The sequence below is a fragment of the Panthera onca genome, chromosome D2 (genome assembly GCF_046562875.1).
Source record: "Panthera onca isolate mPanOnc1 chromosome D2, mPanOnc1 haplotype 2, whole genome shotgun sequence".
NCBI lineage: Eukaryota > Metazoa > Chordata > Mammalia > Carnivora > Felidae > Panthera > Panthera onca.
Genome location: NC_138349.1, coordinates 73491614 through 73512673, shown reverse-complemented (window position 1 = coordinate 73512673; position 21060 = coordinate 73491614). Strand labels below are relative to the sequence as shown.

The following is a 21060-nucleotide window of genomic DNA, read 5'->3' as shown; positions in this document are numbered from 1 at the left end:
TTCATTTGCCTAAGTAGGCAACCCCTGCTGGGTACTCTCATCCTGCATCACTCCTATTTCTCTCCTCAGTTAAACAATTTTCCAAACTGCACTTAATAGATGATAAACTATAAACTAGTTTTAGTCTCCCTTAATGGTTCTCTTTTCACTTTTCTGGTGGAGGCTAATCAAATTCATCTCATTTGATACCTCTTGCCTGAGTAATTCTGATATTTTACGTTTTACTGTTAAGTGTGGTGTTGAATGTAATATGGCACTGATGTCCTTTATCAGGTTTAAGAAGAACTCTTTTATTACTAGATTAGAAGGGATTCGATTTAATAAGTGTTGAATTTATTTTTCAACATCCTTCCTGTATGAATTGAGCATCATATGGTCTTTTGGTTTTAACTTTCTTCATGTTGTGAATTATATTCACATTTTTCTAATCTTAAACTGTTAGAAGATAAAATTTGATCGGGATTATTTTTAAACATTTATAGATTCATTTTGTAAATATCTTATTAAGGAGTTCTATGTGTATATTAATAGGAAAGAACATCTATATTTTCCTTTCTTGTGATATTCTTATTCATTTTTTTGTATTAAAAATTTCCTCCCAATATAACCTTTGTGATTTTTCTAAGATGCACATTGTAGGGCTATATCTTTTCCTCTACAAAGCGCTTTAGCTGAGCCCCACAAGTTATGATTGGTCTTACTGCTTTTAATTGTCATTCATTTTTAATTTTTTTTATGTTTTATTTTTTATATTCGAGAGAGAAACAGAGCGTGAGTGGGGGAGGGGCAGAGAGAGAGGGAGACACAGAATCCAAAGCAGGCTCCAGGCACCGAGCTGTCTGCACAGAGCCCCACGCGGGGCTCAAACTCACAAACCGTGAGATCATGACCTGAGCTGAAGTCGGACACTTAACCGACTGAGCCACCCAGGCGCCCCTGTTGTCAGTCATTTTTAAGTATTTTCTATGTGTTACCATTTATTTTTAATTTATCGGTATTGGTTTTTTTGATGTTATGTCTGAATGCAAAATTGGTGATGATTGCTGCTATTATTTTGCCATCCTTTTATTATTGACTCAATGTAATTGCAATGCATTTTGCATATTAATTCTTAGCATTGTTTAAGACTTCTTTTGAAGTAAGTCATCAACTCTTTTAAGTGTATGTATGCTTGAACATTATATTCGTCTCTTTCGGTCGGCTGCAGGATTCTAATACACATATCTCTTAGACAAAGCTTATGAATTCTGTTGGTCAAATGTTTTATATGCTTTTTTACGTGTCTACTTAAACTATCATTTTCTGAGATGCATGTCCTAAAAGTCTCCCCCTTCTGATTGTAGATTTGTAATCTTGTAATTCTGTTCATTTTGATTTTAGGTATTTTGAAACTATTTGGCTAAGTGAATTCATTCCAATTATGTCATCTTCCTGAGAACTGTTCTCTTTTATCATGATGTACTGATCTTTTTCCTTTTTTGAGTGAAAGCCAAATTTGTCTAATATGAATATAGTGAAGCAAGTTTTCTTTTGATTGGGATTTACCTGGTATCTTTATTTTTTCCCACCCTTTTACCTAAAAGGTTCTAAGTCATTTTAATATTTCTTATAAAAGCAAGACTTTTTAATACAGATGGAGAATCCCTATATTTGAATATTTAATCAGTGATTACTGATATGTTTGTACTATTTTCTGTCCTATTTTTTGTTTCATACGTATGCTTCTTCTTTGTCCCCTCGCCCCTTCTTTCTGGCCTTCCATTGAATGGAATAGACTTTTTTTAAAATTCCTTTTCTCCTCTAGTGTTTTGGAAGTTGAATATTGTGTTTCTGGTCCTTCAATGCAATGAATTGCAATGTGTGGTTCTCAAGTAAGCAGTGTCCCCATCACCTGGGAAGTTATCCTTGGGCTCCACCCTAAACCTACTGAGTCAGAACCTCTGCCCTTGGGAACCAGAATCTTTGTTTTACAGGCTCTCTGGGTGATTCTGACACACAGCAAAGATCGAAAACTTAAGTGGTTTAGTGGTTACTCTTAAATTACTAATAAGCACATGTGATTAGCATATAAAATTAATTAAAATCTCTTCCCTGCTCTCAAACAATCCGAAGATTTGGATTGTTAAAGACACTTTAACTCCAGATTCTCTTCTCATATCTTAAGTACTTATGATATCAGTACTTGACTACACCTTCAAGTGAGTTACTATCTTTATGACTAATTTTACAATTAATTCCAATATTGACATTCTAACATTTTAGCAGTTTCTTTTCTCACCATTATTCTTGTATGTTCTATCTTCCTTCAGGGTTGAATTTTCTTCTTACTGAAGCACATTCTTTACTTTTTTTTTTTCTGCAAAGCTCTATGAGTAATCAATTCTCTCAGTCTTTGTCTGAAAAGGTCTTTGTTTCCACCTCACACTTAAATGACACTGAAGTTCTGTAAAAATTCTAACCCGATAGTTACTCTTAACACCTAAAAACATTATTTCATTTCTTTTGGCATGTATTTTTGCTATTGAGCAGTCTGCTGTTATCCACAATTTTTTGCAGGTAATCTGTAAAAAAGATTTTTCTTTTTGATTTTGATGTTATGCATTTTCACTATCATATGCAATAAGGAGTGGGTTCTCTTCATTTATTCTGTACGGGACTTGATCAGCTTCTTCAATCAAGGACTCATGTTTTCCTCAGTTCTGGAAAATTCTGAGCCATTTGCCCTTCAGATATTTTTCTTGCCCCTTTCTCTCTGCACTGTCTTTCTGAAACTCCAGTTGGACGTATGTTATGTCTTCTTATTCTGTCATGTATGTTTCTTACCTTTCCAATTAAAAAAAAATCTTTTAATCTCTCTGTGCTTTGTCTAGGAAACTTACTCAGGTCTTCCATTTCTCTACTTTCTGTTTTGCTGTAACTAATCTGCTTTTAAACTACCTCCTGGGGCTCTTTATTTTAATGACTTCACTTTCTGCTCCTACAACTGATACTTCTTTCTTTTTCAATTCCACTTGTGCATTATTCATATTATGTAACTCTTTTATTATTGTTTACTTTTATGTTGGCTCTTTGCTCATACATTTAGATTGTTTTACATCAGTGCATTGCATAAAATTCTTGGGGTGCTAATAATTTGGTAGTTTATAATTCTCAGTGTGGACTGATCTTCAGGGACTGATCTTTGTTGTTTTGTCTGTGGGGGGCCCATATCTTCTGGTTGTGGAAGTGTCCCTGAAGACTGTGGGCGCATTTACTTTTGCAAGAAAGTGTTGTCATCCTCCCCTACTTTTTATGTTATAGCCACTTGGTTTGGTATTCCCATGCTTCTGGAATAGTTTAAACTTCAATTCCACTCCCCTGCATTGTGACGGCTAAGGTTTTGGTGTATTGTGGACATTGTGGATGGCAGATTTTTATCTACTGTACACGAGGTAGAAGGCAAGCTTTTTTTGCTATTTCCAAGCACTGATAGGTTGGGTTTTTCCAATTCACTTTTTTTGTGTGTGCATGGCAGCCCTTCAAGTCCATTATAATCCAAGCTCTCAACTCCCAAGGCCCACAGCATCTACCTTTGTATCGTCTTGGGGTCATTCCAGGGTCAGTTCAGACTTACTATTCTCATTTTTAAACTCCCCTTTTGGTTCTGACTGTTGGAGGCTTTCCCTTCTTTTGACTTCAATTATTAATTACATTTTTCCATACAATCTCTTAGATTATTTATATTATTTTTACAGTGGGCTGGTAAGCTTTGTGCATTACCATGCTCCCTGAAGCACTGTAATATTTTGCTAAACTGTGTGCTATTTAATAAGCTCCCAACACACATTGTAGACAGAGGTACAACTAGTTTCTGACCTTCTGAAATTCAGTTTTGGAATCAGTTATAATGCTGCCTGAATATGTTTATTTGACTTACAAAATTCTAACTCATATAGTCAGCCTTTGTTTGAGACTATTTATGTTTCAAAGTCAATGAACCTGTATTTAAGTATCATATTTGCTGTTATCAATCTGTTACTCTGTAAAATGGTGTTCCATCTCCCCGCAAAATGTGGTATCCCACATTTGAGGTGTCAGTGGCTTTACTTTTTCCATTCCTTCTTGAATACTTTTCTACTCCTCACATCACCACCTGTGCCTCAAAATGTCTGATCGTTTTCCCCAATTCTTTTGTTCCCCAGTGCTTTTAATTCCTCAGCTGGGCTCCTACCTGAATTCATCAGCTTGCTTGCCTTAAACCTCCAGATGTCTTCCCGTTTCTCTACCTCCTTCCCAAGCACTCAAGAGCCGCTACTCCCTGTGTTTTCTCTCATTCTTTTTTTTTTTTTTAATTTTTTTAATGTTTATTTATTTTTGAGAGAGAGAGAGAGAGAGAGTGCTAGCTGGGGAGGAGCAGAGGAGAGGGAGACACAGCATCCAAAGTAAGCTCCAGGCTCCAACTGTCAGCACAGAGCCCGACATGGGGCTTGAACTTATGAACCATGAGATCATTACCTGAGCTGAAGTTGAACACTTAACCGTCACCCAGGTGCCCCTATTTTCTCTCATTCTGACCTCAGGACACCTTTAACTCAGCAGCTGGTTTCTGGCACTCCGTTCAGCTTTGCATGTCTGCTCAGAGTCAGGCATTAATAATCACAAGTTGCATATCTTTCTAAGAATGAAACTAGCTGAATCTGACAACAAAATGCAAAAAGAAAAAAGAAAAAAAGAAAAGAAAAGAAAAAAAGGAAGGAAGGAAGAAAGAAAGAAAAGAAAGAAAGAAAGAAAAGAAAAGAAAGAAAAGAAAGAAAGGAAGGAAGAAAGAAAAAGAAAAGAGGTAAGTGATAGAACTAATCTGGGGGATTGAAAGGCTAAGGTTAGGATTTGCAATGGGAAAAAAAATGGTGGCTGGGATTGGGAAGAAAAATTCCACTTCATTCAAATGGAATAGCATATGTGTAGCTCCCAAAGATAATGCTCAATATCAAAATGTTCAAAAAGCGTGAGTTATTTTGTTGGCAGGGAAGGAGTCCCCTGAAGAAAGATGGCATACATCTTATTTCCGAATGTAGCAGCAAGGAAATGGGTTGGGCCATCTTTCTTTAGTGACTGTTTTTAGGAGAGCTTGTGAATTTATGCAGTTTGGGTTTCCTGTCTATACTGGAGGTAAACCAGCATTGTCTACACCTAATTGAAAAGATATTTCCAAAAAGGGTCATTGGAAGTGAGACTATTTATGGTGTCTTCCTTTGGCAAACAACCAGAATCATGCCGGTGTGATTTGTATTTGCTCTTTTCCTAGTGTTTTCGGTGGAAAAGACCCAAATGATTTTGTTTTCTCTTCTAGTCCTACTTGGGTAACTTGTGAAGTTTATTGTGCTTTAATAGGGCTGAGATTTAAGATCGTGGAAGCAGAACATTAGAAATGGGATAAGCTTCATAAAAACAGAGGCCTTGAGCTGTCCGTGGAGATGTGCTTTCGTAGCTAATCTAAACGGGATTTCTATCTAAAATCTATCTAAAATTGTGGCAGTGGTAGGCTGTATGTGGCAGTGCTTACTAGAAAGGTGTTAGTGTTGCTCTTTCCCTTGAATCAGTCGTGTCTTGATTGTTTCATGATTTTATACACAATGGCCTAATAGGGTGTAAACTGCCTCTTCATACATGCTTGTCATTAAGGAGCGATAGGCTTCCTTTTGCACTTAGACACCATCAGCTTCTGAATACCCACAGATTTTCTCATTCTTTCCCTTGATGTCACTCTTGAAGAGGAGGACAAAGTGTAAAGGGAAAATATGAGGTTGGGTCTTTCTAACCTGGACGTACCTCTCCACACGTCTGGAAAGAAGATACAGAAGCCGTGTCCATCCTTTCAGATCTGTGCATTCCAGAAGTGCAGGGAACCCCCATGCCTGCCTTTGTGTGATCTACTTGCTGCCAGGCTTGTTGGGGGCTATCCTATCTTATTCACTGGGCATGTATACTGAAAGGAACATTCCAGGATGGATCAGAGATCTTTGTCACCATGCACACGGGGAAGAGGTCCCTGATAGGGGCCGTAGCCACATTTGTTGTGTCCACGCTTGTGACCCTGCCCCTTGCCTGTCGGCGGGAAAGCCAGGGTAGAGAAGCCGTTCTCCACTCCTGCACGTCAGCCAGGTTTTCCCTCTGCTGTGTTTAAGAAGGGCTCCCAGCCTCCAGGAAACATCGTTAGGTTCTCAGGCAGAGAACCGGGCAGGAACTTTGACCTCCCGATTTCACATGGGCCAGTGACTGAGCACCCATGTGGCCTCTCAGAGTCTGGTTTCCTCCTCTGGAAACTAGGAGGACCTAGACTTGAGAAGTCTCAAGAAGCTTAGTGAGGAAGGGGGGGTCCTAGAATTTCCTGATTGTGAGCTAAGTACATCCTCAAGACAAAACATCTGCTTGCCCTAACATTTATTTGTCAAATTCTTATATTGCACTTACAATTGCCAGGTAGTGTTCTGAGCCCTGAACAAAAATGAAGTCATTTAATCGCCAGATGACATTGTAAAGATGCCCACAGCAGATGCCAGCTAGGATTCAAACTCAGGCAGCCTGTCCTCAAGCCTGTGCTCTTAAACATTACACTGTGTTGACGGCTGACCCTTCTACATCGTGTGCTTTTTCTGTTGGGCTTTGCGGAGGAGATTAAATTACTGTGTCGGGGAGGAATCATAGGTATACAAAGAACTGGCATTCAGGGATTCTTGCTTCTTCAATGAGAACAGCAATGTCTATTTTATGAGCTGCATATTGAAAATCTTTCACAGAACTTGTATTTTATTCTTCATGATGTTAATGAAAAACACCGAGGCATAGACACAGGAAAGGAGCAAAGATACCTGGGGCCTCAGCTGCAATTAGAGCGTGAACGTGCGTGTGCCTGATTACTGGTTTTGCTTATATGTAAATACAAGTCGCTGTGCTAAGCAAAAAATAATTGTAATAGATTCATTGAATCATAATGCAGCAAAGTTTCACTCAGAGCTTTAAACTTGCAGATGAGCCTTTCCCTGGGGCTGCCTGTGTGATTGTAGTTGCCATGCCTGACCTACTTATCAGCTTTTCACAAGGTGGCTTCAAAGCCTCCCAGGATATAGTCATACACCGAAAACCCTACAGGAGTAACTTTCTATAACCCCTGATTCATTGTTAGGGTATCTGGGGGGTCACACATCACATGAGATCATCTTGTCCGTGCTTGTAGTTTTCACCTAGGCATGAGTCACTAGGTTAATTCTGAATAACCAGACTAAGAATCCTTGACAACGGAGTAACGAGAGGGTTTCAAATCCAGCGGCATTTTGTCTGATAGAATTTGGTTAGGCATATAGGAGCAAGTTAAGACAAGACAGCCCGGCACCACTCCTCAGGACTTTGGCTTTTGATGTAATCTAGTGTCGGGTGTCCTGTGCTGAGTGTCTGCCTCTTGGTAATTAGCACGTTCCTCCTCTGGTTGGGTTCATGGCGGGGATGAAAGGAAATGATAGCGGCCCTTAAAGAAAACACTCTCTTTTGAAACAGAAATGAGTCAAGGGTTTGAGTCTGTGTTAGAACCTTCTGTCTCACTGTGTACCAGGCATCTATTGACTGGTGGCAAATCAGGTGGTGGGTAGAAGACTACTTTGTGCACCTAAGAGATGCTACCTCAAGCGGACAGCGGAACAAACCGCTGTCCTCCCAACTGTCAGAATGTCCAAGTCACTGTACCGTCCCATCCAGAGTGGATTCAGGAAGCTTCCACCAACCCCAGGGTCAAAACTAAAGTGGGCTTTATGGACTTGGAAGCCAGCTGCCATCAGCCCTCTGCAGTCGACGCGCGTGAGCAAGCGTAAAGAAAGTGAAAAGTTATCAGCAAAAACCAGACGTCCGAGTTTCTTCCCCAGATTCATATTCCTTTACAGGTATTCATGTGCAAGCCCATCAGCTTTCTCCTCCATCTGTCCTTCTCTCTTTTGCCCTCCCCACTTTCTCTATTTTGTTCCTGCCCCTCTCGCTCTCCCCGCCCCCACTCGGTGGCCCTCCCCCATCCTTCTCTGCACCTCCACTGCATCGTCGCTGGGTCTGTGAACACACCGAGACCAGGGTTTCGGCTCCTCACCGGGTGCCTCTCACCCCTTCAGGACTCCGTGTTTGCTGTGCCTTCGACAGGACTTTTACCCTTGGTTCATCTTCCGCAGACTGTCCGACAGTACTTAAGTCTGCCCGGGAGTTAGTCTCCAGCACCAGGGGGTTTGTGAGAGAACAGTGAGACAAGAGAGGCGGCAGGAAGATTTGGAGAGGACTGTCATGAGCCTCGTCCATCTTATTCCACTTTCATGGAACAATTCAGAGCAACCTCATCTTTTGGTTCCAAAATCACAAGGTTGGCCTTTTGCTGGAATGCCAAATCATCTTGGTTCTTTGAATCTTTCCTTAATGGCCCTACTTCTCAACCTTGGCCTTCCTTTCATTGTAGTCTTCTGCTCTCCTACGTAACGCCTGTTGAGCCTAATAAAGAATTCTGGCTTTTTCTTCTCTTTTCACATCCTGGCCTTGGTGAATGTATTTTATTATCTCATGTGCTAGCCAGTCTGGGAACAAACGCCATCGTGCCATTTGAAGCCTCCATTATGGACAAAGAGTGTATAGATGTGGAGTTTGGGGGAACATGCTGGTAGGATACTTCCTGCATGTGGAAGCAGCAGAAATAGAATTCTGCATCTGGGATTCATCAGTTACTTCTTAACACGAAGCAGAGGTTCCCTAGCCAGGCCCCTCCATTCCTGTCCATCCTCGGCACAGCTTCTGAATCTCTGGTCGAAACCTCTGAGCATGTTTCTCCTTTGTGTTCATTCCCAGTCCGCATACGGCAACTTCCCAGTACTCAGTTTGGCTTGTGCTGGCTTGTCAAGTGAATGCAACAGCTTCCATATCCTTTCCCGGCTTTCTAAAGCCCTTCGTACCAGGCAGTTCAGTGGCACGGAACTATTTTCTCCAGCAAGAGCCGCTGGAGAGTTTTAAGTCGAACTTAATACCCTAAAGCTCCAATGGTGTCAATGATGATAGGTTTTTGTATGACTCTCCTCCACAAGACCCAATAGGAAGGATGGAACACCAAACTGAGTGAGTGTTCCTCCGGGAAAGGCAGAGGCACACACATACACCACACCTGTCGGCTGGAGTAATTACCCTGGAGACGTGAACCACTCGGATCATCTTGTTGCTGTTTTAGAGTTTCCTGAAACAGCTGCCTTGCGTTAAGGACAAAGGAAGGTCAGAGCAAGACAAGGAACGGCAGCCTCGCTGCCCCCTCCTCGCTGTAGGTGACCTTGACTCGGCTCCCACCCTGGTTGTCAACGCTGATGAATCTTTCTCTTCTGCTTACAGCTCGAGGACCTGCTTCACAAGCTACAGTTCGTCATGACATACGTGGCTCCTTGGCAGATGGCTTGGGGTTCTTCATTTCACGTGTTTGCTCAGCTCTTTGCAGTCCCTCGTATCCTTTCTGCTTCTATTTTCACCCGCGAGCTGAGATTCACATTTTACGGATGCAAGCTTTTCATTGAACCCTGGCAATAAAAAGATTTGAGAGTCTTTAAGATTACATTTTAATGGGGACATGGGGAGGCACTTTGGATTCCCCTCAGGCCACTTAGCCTTAAAAGATGTTTCTTAATTTTGAACTCTTCCTGCTTCTTAATGCATTTCCAGGATTACTTTATTTTTTTTATTTTGATTCTTTCATTTCCCACACCCAGATCTGCATTAAGATATCCTGTCTTTTAAATGGAAAGTCACTGCTTAAATAGTTCAGTTAACTTGTGCAAAATTGTGCAAATCGATTTGCTATTATTAAACACTGTGGATAGAGCTGATGTATCAGATATACTGTTATAGGTTATATAACATTATGTTGTGATAGAGTTTGGTAATCACATACCTGAATAATATTCAAAAACTCAGAATTAGATATAAGTAGCGATACCCAAAGTCTCCTAAAGACTAAAAAAAAATAATTTATGATTTTGTTTTGTAGCTGCCCTTAGCCAAGAAGCATAGTTTTATTGTTTGTAGCTTCATTTGGTTTCTTTGTATGTTTTTAGTTGTTTCCATAATGATAATTAGTTTTAATGTACTTCAAAATGAATTTGAGATGCTCCGTCTAAAGATTACTTTGACAAGGGGCACCTGGGTGGCTCAGTCGGTTGAGCGTCCCACTTTGGCTCAGGTCATGATCTTGCAGTTCACGAGTTCGAGCCCCGCGTAGGTCTCTGTGCTGACCTGCTCTGAGCCTGCTTTGGATGCTGTGTCTCTCTTTCTCTCCACTCCTCTCCCACTCGCTTTCTGCTTTGCTCTCTCTCTCTCAAAAAAAAATGAATAAACATTAAAAAAAAATTTTAATTAAAAAAAAAGATCACTTTGACACAGCTAAATTGTGTGTGTATGTGGAGAGAGAGAGATGAATAAAAAATACTCTTGACAGAGAACATTAAACAAGAATATCCTTGACTTGGGCCTAAAATCTGCCCTCAAATGTTTTCCTTTCCACCTAGTTTATACTTCCTAGCCTTGTACTTTGCACGATGTGTTTCAGGGATTACTTGTATCAGAATCCAGGAGGGGCTTGTTAAATAATGAAATCCCTGAGCCCAGCACATACTTTTCAAATCACATTTCAGGGGGTGGATCCTGGAATGTCCATCTTCAACAGCCTGACCAGGATTCTTATCCCACTGGCCTGTGTCACCTGCATTTCCGGAGCTTCCTCTCAGACGACATTCGCACAAGGCTCATTAAGACGATTCATAAACAGTCTCTGGGACCTGACCTTCGTGTGCAGGGATGGAAACATAGTTGGGATAATCATTAAGTGATAATATATTCTAGATTTTTAAAAATGCCCTTCTCCAGACTCCTTTGTTCAAAAGCATCTTTTTAAGCATGCCAAGAGCTGGCCTTACAAGGCACATTGTTCTGTGTTCCTATTCTTAGACCTGCATTGATATTTCTGGAGTGTTTCAAGGTTATTTGGTGGAACAAGCTAAGGAAAAAAAATGCAAAAGTGGGAGCTTTTACACCACTTTTTTCCCCCTTTAACTCCAATCATTTGCTGTAATACCAGTAATTTTAGTTTTTCTAAAGAGTCCTTTGAAACAAAGACAGTGAAATGAAAGAGTGAGGTGATTTGATTTCTGAGGCATGCCTACGGCATCCTATCCAGAGTTTAAAGCCTATTTATTAAATAAAAATTGTCAGGCGATGCAAATTTGCGGTTAAGGAGTTGCACTAAGAATTTGAAACTTGAAGTTATGATTCCCAATTTTATCCTAACTCTGGTCTCATGTAGATCTGTAGCATTTCTTGTGCCTATTTATGCCTTGTTAAGGGCATTCTGTGATGCTAATTACTCCTTGTGGTTTCGTCGCTGAATCAAGACCCTTCTGGGAACCATAACTTTCAATTACCTGACCTGTTTGTGTGTTGAGGGTTCACACACAAGCACTTCATATCTGGCACTTAATATCTCCTGGAAGAATAAAAGTAGTGTGAGTATCTACCTCAGATTGCACGGGGTGCGTCTTAAATCTAAGTGCTTTCTTGGTGGGCGGACTTGTTCTCAAAGAAATCGAACATGTTTGAGATGTAGGTTTCATTGGGCATTTGGTAGCTCTGTTTTAGGACGCTCGATTGATCCCCATGCTGAGTTCCTAAAAGTGTCCCTGAGAGTGACATCCGCTTCCTCCCTTCTCCTGAGATGCAGACCCTCCAAGTGATGGCGGAGCCTGACCGCTGCCGTTGTGTGACAGCTTCAGGACTTTTAGCTCCCCCCGCCCCCCGCCCTTATCCAAGGGCACCTTCCCATCCCTGACCAGTTGTAAAGGTGGATATTTGTTGTTGGGAAGCCAACATCATACTGTTCCAAATACAATGAGATAAATAGCTCAGAAAAGCACATACATATATATATATATGTATGCCATCAAGACAAGGCTATGAGCAGGGCAACTGAGTGGCTCAGTAAGTAGGGCGTCTGACTCTTGATTTGGGCTCAGGTCATGATCTCACTGTTTGTGAGTTCAAGCCCCGCCTCGGGCTCCACTCTGACAGTGTGGAGTCTGCTTGGGATTCTGTCTCCCTCTCTCTCTCTGCCCCCTCCCCTGCTGGCACGCTCTCTCTCCCTCTCTCTCTCTTAAAAATAAACATAAAAAATTAAAATAAAAAAGACAAGACTATGAGGTTCCTAAACAGCAGCCCTGGCTCTTGACTAATTTTGAATTGTTAATTGTTTTATCACCCTATTAAGAAGCTGTGGGTTCAATCCTGGCGCCAAGAAGGGACTAATCTGCTCCATTTTGGAACGGAATTAGCGTTCAGGCCAGCAGGGCACTGTTTAGTAAATTGCTTTTTCCAGTACTAGCATGCTTTCTCCCTTGGTAGCCTCTCTTAGTTTCTGAGCTTGTAACCTCCAGAGACAGAGAAGAATGCTCACCCTTCTCCTACGTATAGAGACTATGCAAGACCATTGTCTTCTAGTAATTAGACCCATCCAGACTATTTCTGTTAAATGTGTGTATTGGGAAGGCTGCTTTCTGTTTTGCTATATCCTTTTGAGCTTCAAATGATTTGTTTTTAACTTTAAGGATTGACATAGATGTTTAATTTTTTTAAGTTTATTTCAAGAGAGAGACAGCACAAGTCGGGGAGGGGCAGAGAGAGAGGGAGAGAGAGAGAGAATCCCAAGCAGACTCTAAACTGTCAGTGGGGGGTTCGGACCCACGAACCGTGAGATCATGACCTGAGCTGAAGTCAGACGCTTAACCGACTGAGCCATCCAGGTGCCCAGGTATTAAATGTCCACAGATATAAGCTTTTGATGGAATCACCACCTCTCCCTTGGTAAGAAACAAAGAAAGTTCCATGTGCCTGCTCTCGAAGTCACTGTTTCTTGGCATTGCCTTACCAGCTATGGTCACAGGCTTTCATATTTGCCCCGAGTGTGCTGTATTTCTTTATTGATCTTCCCTAAATAACATATTCACTGCTGCCCTACCTCTGGCCTGTTCAACTTTATTTCCTTCCCCACCACAGTGAACTTGATTTACAGTCTCACACTGCTTTCCTTGCTTCATTTCTGGATAATTGTTTCTGGCATTTAAAAAAAATGGACAACGTAGTCTTGGGGGAAACTCGTAGAGTCGAAAAGAACAGTGCCAGCCTGGCTAGCATTCTACCCAGCCCCAGCTCCACTGGTCTTTGTCGGCTTTTCTTCAAACCCCACCCCCCCCCACCCCCCAGCGCCCTCTGTCGCCTAAGGGTGTAGACTTAACCCCTTCTGCACTCCTGTCTTCCTTACCTCAGAGAAATCTCCCCGTGACTCTGCCTTCTCACATTTTTTCAGGACCTCTACACCAGGACCTCCGCCGTGCAGTTCCCTTTTCTTCCTGTGACAAGGGGCATGGTTAATTTGGTGTGTTTTGTGACCGAGGTGTTTAGCTATTTTCAGCTCTCCAGTGAAGAGGAAGCTGATGGGTGTCAATGCCTATCACGGTAGCTCCATTGTTCGGTAGCTCTCCAATGGAACCTAGGTCAACATAAAAGGAATTGCATTTAATTTGAAGCACAATAGAGACCTTTTGGATACCAAAACAACTCAGCACCGGAATGGATTATTAATGGGGGATATGTCATTTCACTCCCAGAGATGTTGGGAAGTAAATAGCGAGTTGAAAAAAATAAAACGAAGACACACTCCTTCCTGAAGGAAAACTCTGATGCTTAAGTCTATGAAAATGCATGGGGAAGTGTCTGTGACAGAGCGAGGCCATCCTTTTCTGGATTTATTTGTCAGTGGGCGGTAAGGTCCCCTACAGCCCCCGCTCCCCCATCACACGGCTGATGGCACATGAAGGCATTTAGACGCCTGGGTCACTTCTACGTTCTGGCTGGCGATGACATAGCGACTTTCTGTCTGTGCTAGGCGTTTCTTTCTTACTTTGTGCCAGAACCTTTTGAGCACAGGTTGAAGAAATAAGACCTTCATTTGTGTAGCGGTGAGAAAACCCCCTTCCAGGTGGGGAGATCAGCCCTGTAGTGGGATGCTCCAAGCCCCCAGCCACAGGGACAAGGGACAAGGAACAGTGTGCCTATGTAAGGCACCACGCTGGCTTCTGCCACCCCCACCACGGGTCCCCTCTGTTGCCCTGCGCCGCAGGGACATGTGATTGGCAGCTGGGAGCAGCCTTCCAATGATGGGGAGAGACTGGGAGGGACCAGCCCTTGTGGCACCTTCCTCAGATTTCTAGGGATCAGTGAGTTGGTCTTACTCCAAAAAAGACAGCAGTACTAATTTTCATATTAAACAATTATACTTCTGATCACCCAGGATGTGTAAAAGTTGAGTCCCTCCAGTAAATGAGAAATCCATACAGGGTGCAAAATGCTGTGACTTCATGGGCACACAGTTTTAGCTACAAACCAGATGTGACTTGAATTGAGCCATTGGTATTCACTATATCATAAAGAATATGTATATTTTTTTGGATAGTGGGGGAAGATTCCTGGAGAAACAGAGATGCTACCTTCTCTAACAACGCTATTTATTTCTTTTAAAAAGTGGAATTTAATTTTAATTATTTACGAAGCCCCTTAATACCTTAGCAAATGTAGCACAGTGTGTTTCGTGCAGCTAATGATATTGTGGTAAAAAGAAAGTGTTCTCTTCAAACCTTCGATACTAAATCACAGTGAGACCGCTGGGGGTTTTACGAGAATCATTTGGTTTTCATGCTGGTGAAATCAGACCTAGCGGGATACTATTGAAAGTTTTATATCTCCAACTATGTACATAAGAGAGATCCAGTATATGGCCTCCTTCCTTTCCTTGGCGAGAAAACGGCTTTACTATAAACGAGTCGAAATCTGAAATAATATTTAGACATAGAACACTGAAAAACTTTTTTTTTCTTTTGCCTTAACTCAGAACGCTCAGATTCTGCCATGCTTCTCTTCCAGACGATGGCCACCTCAATCTTTTCTACCCCTCTGAGTCCATTCCTCGGGAGTGTCATTTTCATCACCTCGTACGTTAGGCCAGTGAGATTCTGGGAGAAAAACTACAAGTAAGACCCTGAAGCCGATGCTAACTTGCTTTGCTAGAATGTTGCTTCGGGCCGCTCCCGGGCCTTCCTCCTTGTCAGGGCTCAGGCCTCACGCTTCGCAGGCTGGGGGCTGCACGGGTCCCCCGGGGGCTCCCTGAATTCATCACTCAGCACGGGGGCCTTCCGGGCTCTGGACCAAACATGCCCGACGGCAGATTTGCAGCCGGGCGCTAGTCCAGGCTCCACGAGTTGTGAAGGCAAAATGGGTTCTCACGGCCGGGTATTTAGCAATTGCCCCTCGGGAAGGTTGTTGGGGGCGCTGACGTCATCCCCTTTGCCTGGCAGAGGTGGTCCCTGGCTGGCACGTGTGAGTATCCTTCATACGCCCGTCCTGTGCAAGTGTGCACGTGTCACAGCTCAACATTAAGGAGAACAGCAATTTTCTGAGCGCCGTTAAACTCATAGAAGATGATTTATGTACTTTTTCTTGACTCCTTGGACAGGCCGGTCATAAATTTCCTCCAGCTGAACAATGATGGAGTGGGGCGGCGGAGTTATTTCTTAAGTGAAAGGGAGTGCTTTTCAAGGGCTCCTGAGGATTTGGGGGCGGGGTCGGGGGGAGTCGGGGGGGGGGGGGGGGAAGGAACCTAGAACGGGTGGCAGAGGAGAAAGCTGGCAAGCCAGCCCATCCCTGCCCTCAGCTGGGGCAGAAGAGGCCGACTTCCATTTCAGAACGCCTTCCCCTAACTTAGAGCAGCACCTTCGCTGATCCCTACAAACCCCAGTCCACCCTCCATAGTATGTCTCCATTTTGCACGACTCTGGCATTTTACACTGTGCTCTTTGTACCTTAGACAAGACAGCAGTGACTTAGGAGGTCTGTGGTTTCTCTTTCTCCCCTTAGACAGTTTCCGCGACCGTAAAATGCACCCCCTTGTGGGACAGGCAGTAGGGTCTGGTGAATAAAACTCAGCCTGGGGCACCGGCCTGCCTGGGCACACACCTCACCTCCACCACTTAACGCTGGCCCCCTCCGGCCTCTCTCTCCTCTTCTGTCAAATGGGGGCAAAATGATAGGATCTACTTCACAGACTTGCCGTGAGGAGAAAATGAGTTAATACACATAAAGCACCTAGAACAGGGCCCGGTGGAAAGCAAGTCCCGTGTGAGCCTGCGTTGCTGGGATTCCTCTCTGACGGCTCCGCGTGGACGTCCTTGTCCCCACCTGGCCCACGCTAACAGGTGTTTACCGTGACTGAGTACAGCACATCCAGCAAGCTCATGTTTGGGGTGCCCTGGGGGAAAGCTAATCGGACCCGAGCCCTCCATGTGGGGCCACGGAGAGGTAGGGAGACCCCTTGGGTGTCCGGCAGGCTCCTCGTAGTCTAAGAGAGTTGGGCTGTTCTCAGTACAACAAATACCTGTGTGAAATTTTGCACATAAGCAAGAGTCCTCTTTCGTGTGTGTTTCAGGAGAGATCGTGCCTATTGACAGAACCAGAGGGTAGAAGAAAACGGCCATCACTGGCTTGTCTCTTTTTTTTTTAATTTTTTAATGTTTCTTTATTTTTGAGAGAGAGACAGACACAGAACACGAGCATGGGAGGGGAGAGAGAGAGGGAGACACAGAATTCGAAGCAGGTTCCAGGCTCTGAGTTGTCAGCACAGAGCCGGACGCGGGGCTCGAACCCATGAACCGCAAGATCAATGCCCTGAGACCAAGTCGGACACTCAACTGACTGAGCCACCCAGGTGCCCCACTTTAAGTTTCTTTAGGGGAAAACAATTCGGGGTATCTTTTTAGAGCTCTGGAAACCACATTTCTGGAAAGCGCAGACACCTGTAAACAAGAGGGCTGGCAATGTCTGTGCTGTTAACCGCGCAGGAGAGTGCAAGATACTTTCAACTTGATCGTCGGTACAAAAGATCCCTTTTTGTCTCCTATGCTCAGATCAGTTAGGAGCCAGTCTTTCCGGCGTGGAATCTGATGTGAGCAAGACGCATCCTGGTTGAGCTGGGAAGGGTTTTAAGCTCTCTCGGTAGGGAATGGAGAGTCTTTGTGGGAGTGGTTTTATTGCAGGGAAATGTCCTAACAACTGTGCAGAGCAAGGCTTGTGTTTTCTCACCTGCAGGATTCAGTATGGTACTCGAATTGTCTGCCTATGTGGGTTCCTTAACTGGAGGGGCTTCAGGAGCAGGGTTAACATGTCCTTACTCACTGTCACAAATAATTGATTCTGCTGTGATCCATTCTGTTAGCACTGTTACGGGGGACGGGTCTATCTTTGGTCGGCCTGGTCTTTGGGTGGGGAGGGGTCGTCAGGGTCTGCGAGGTATGTCTAAGGATATCCAGCCTTTACTAGGTCTCTTGGGAGGAGCCAAGTTGGAGACAATGTTCAGACCCGCTGGGGGGAAAAGTTCCTGATGCAAAATCCAGTCTTGTCCCCTGTGTTAAGCATCAGGCTACAGAGTCCCGGGCCCGGCTGCTTCGAAGATCAGTGATGGAATTCAGGACAGTGAGAGGTGGGTATCAGGAAAGGAAGTGCCAGGAAATCTCATCTGGATCCCTGCAAACGCTCTGGAAAGCTCATTCTGACTATCTTAAACTGTAGGTTTTCATTTCAAATGCTAATGCCTGCTTGTGTTCTTGTTCGAGAGCTTCTACACAGCTGCTCCCTTGCCTTCTTTTCAGTCTGGTACAGAGGGGCGCTTGGTGACAGGGTCATGGATTATGTTGAATTGTTCACCACATGTCCCCTCACTTTCAAAGGCTGATGACAGACACTCTCCTCTGGATATTTGGCGGGCTATGCTGCCAGTGGGCACGCATGCACGCCGCCCCCAGCCCGGGGTGTGGCGAGGACAGTCCCCTCTCCTGGCCTTCCTCTCCCTTGCCCCCCACCCTGCTGGCTTTGGTCTCTGCCAGTCTGCAGTGAGCCCAGCACTGTAATGAAACCATTCTAATACCCTAAGGAACCGGTAAGTCTATCACCAGCCACCTGGTAACTAGGGCCAGTCTGGTTTCCCCGGCCTGGGCTGTCCTGAAATCCACAGGCTTCCTGTTCCCCGACACGCTCCTCCCTGGGGGCACATGACAAATGTGCCCTCTGCCCTCCTGCCTCCCAAGCTGTCTAGGGGATTCTGCAACCATCGCACCAGGTTCCATGCTGTCTCAAAAGCCTGTGGTGGCTCACAGGTGCCAGGTGGACCAGCCAGGTCCGGCAAGAAGCCGTGCACCTGCACTGGCCCATACGTCAGCCCTGGCGGCCACGCGCGGCTAATGAGCCTTGGAAACGGGGCTAACGTGGCTGAGGAACTGAATTTTTACTTCCGTTTAATTTTAATTAATTTAAATTTCAGAGGCTACCGCACTGGACGGCACAGATACAGACCCTCCCCGAGTCTGAATCTCAGTTTCGAGTTTATTTCCCAACACGTTCTGTCATACCTCACATATCGTGGACTCTTCATCGCTCGCCTTGCCGTGGGCTGCGTCCTTCGTGGACTGTCCTCCCCTCCCCCTACTTCTCCACTTCCCATCCACAAGCACCCAGATTCACAGAGGGGTATCGTGTTCCAGCTCTTGATGAGTATGCAGTAAGGTTCAGGATGGCCTTTAGGATGAGAGGTATCGTAGCAGCCGTCTGTGCAAGATGCATTTGCTCTATGGCCATCAGCGAATTCTACCCAGGATTGACAGAGGCTGTATTTGTCTCCAAGTCTGGACTTGTTTGTTTTTCATCTTTGTGCCCCTACGGAGCCATGCACGTAGTAGGTGTTCTCTATTTCTTAAATGAATTGAGTCCCACACTATTGTGTGAGAGAGAAAGGAAATCTTAACCTGGGTTTTTTTTTATCTGCCGTTGTTAGAAAGTTCTCTGTTAAACTGATGTTCCCTTGACTAATAAGGGCTTTAAAATCTGTCTTGATGAGCTCTGCCTGGTGTCTCCACTTGAATTACAGGCAATGACAATAAATGCACTATAATAGTGCCTCGTGTGTATAAATCCCCTATGTCAGAGTATTTTAAAAGCTTTAGAAACACATTCTGATATTATGATAGATCACCCTTCTCTTTATATATAAACAATCCCTAAATAACCAATCTTTGTCATTAATGTGAAACAAATGTTTAGGCTAGAAAGCATTGACTCATGTTTTTGCTTATCTCAGCAAATATCTTGGACCTAAAGGAGTTGACTGTTTTCAGTCCCAAAGAATGAAAGGTTGTCTTAACAATGATTTTGTTTGGATATATCAAAAGTCTTGTATAAAATGTAAAATGCCATAGCCACGAGGAGACACATATAATAGCTACCTGAAAGGCAAGTATGGCTTTCACGGTTGTTACATTTCTATCATATTCTCCAGATTGGTTTTATTTTTTTTTAATGTCTTATTTATTTATTTTTGAGAGAAAGAGCACAAGTGGGGGAGAGGGGGCAGAGAGAGGGAGACAGAGAATCCAAAGCAGGCTCCAGGCTCTAAGCTGTCAGCAAAGAGCCCGACACGGGGCTGGAACTCACGAACTGTGAGATCATGACCAGAGCCAAAATTGGATGCTTAACTGACTGAGCCACCCAGGCGCCCCATATCATATTCTCCAGATTGATTTTAAAATATTAAATCATTCTGGGCATTATCCTTCTCAACAAATAAGCATTAAGCATCTATGTGAGGGCACCATGCTAGGCTTTAACTAATAGTAGTCACCATGTGATTGGTCTGCAAAAACATCAACTCTGTATTCTGTGCCCTTGGTCCCACCCTCGTTAGCAAGATGATCAGCATTACTTAATTCTCAGCCCTTCCTGAGATGGTGTTAATACATCTGAAAGTGTGAGCTTTGTAGTCAGACTTCCATTAAAACCCCAGCCCATATGTTTGGTTAGGTGTTTGACTCTGGGAAATTATTCAGTCTGTGAGCCTCAGTTAACTCATCTGTAAAATGGGTTGACTGTCTCTCTGTGCCTCCCAGAAGTCATATATACCAAATGAGACATGGTTCACTGTGGTAAATGGATAGGTTATTTCTGTGTACAGCAATTTTATCCTTAATCCTGTCCTCATTTTGTTGTCCTTCCCTGTATTTCTGTCTTCTCTCATTCACCTTTTAATTCAATCATGTCTAGATGTATTCTTTATGTCCTTGCAACCTATGGGAAATCCTTTCTGAAATGGCAGAACACAATTAGACCAACCAGTGTAAGGACACAGGTCTAGACCATGTAACATCAAATCCACAGCGTGCTGTGAGATGCCCCTTAAATACCCTTCACCCTTAATGCTGTGTTTATTGTGATGCCTTAGCCGTGTCAGAGCCTGGTTCTGTTCTTTGAGCAACATAGCTGCCTTAGTGGATAAACAGCATCTCTAAAGCATTCCTATTTTGTGGTTTATCAAATGACAGTCTGTATGACCCAGATATGTGAGCTGGTCTCCGTGGGCTCCCGGGCATCTTACTGTGTTATTTCCCAGGCCCTTCGTGAGTCTGTAATACAAGTGAGGCTGGCATGGACCCTTCGAATTACACAGTCACCGCTGTGCTACCCACAGAAGGGAGTCCTCCGGCCTCTTCCGCTCTGGGAGGAGAACCCCTTGTGCCTTCGTAGGCGGCCCTTGTGATCTTTGTCGGCCAGAGCTGTGGGCTCCTCACTGTGCTGGGTCTGTTCCTCCTGTCCTCACCTGGACACCGCGATCACCTGGGTGCACCTGCTGCTGCTGCAGCCGCCGGCATTCTCCTGCCTCCCGCATGTCCCGTCCTTCACCACCTTGAAGACGGTTCTCTCCCTGCACCGCCCTCTTTATCGAGCGGAACGGCTCTATTTTTTTTTGAACTGGTCTGTACCTCGGGCATCCTAGCCTCCCTCATCCAGATGTTTCCTGGGTTGTCTCCAACCCTCCCTTCTAGGCCGTTCCAGATGTCCTCTCCTCGGCCCTCAGTAGATGTCACTTCCTGCGAGCCAGATGTTCAG

The 21060-nt window shown here is 44.1% G+C and overlaps 1 protein-coding gene across 1 annotated transcript in view; it reads left to right on the top strand.

Moving 5' to 3' along the window:
* PCNX2 (pecanex 2) overlaps positions 1–21060 on the top strand; it is a 300170-nt gene that overhangs the window by 198903 nt on the left and 80207 nt on the right. The window contains exons 22-23 of the mRNA XM_078434220.2: positions 9376–9484; positions 14978–15107. Coding sequence (XP_078290346.1) covers positions 9376–9484; positions 14978–15107 — 239 coding nt within the window. The remainder of the gene's footprint in view (positions 1–9375; positions 9485–14977; positions 15108–21060) is intronic.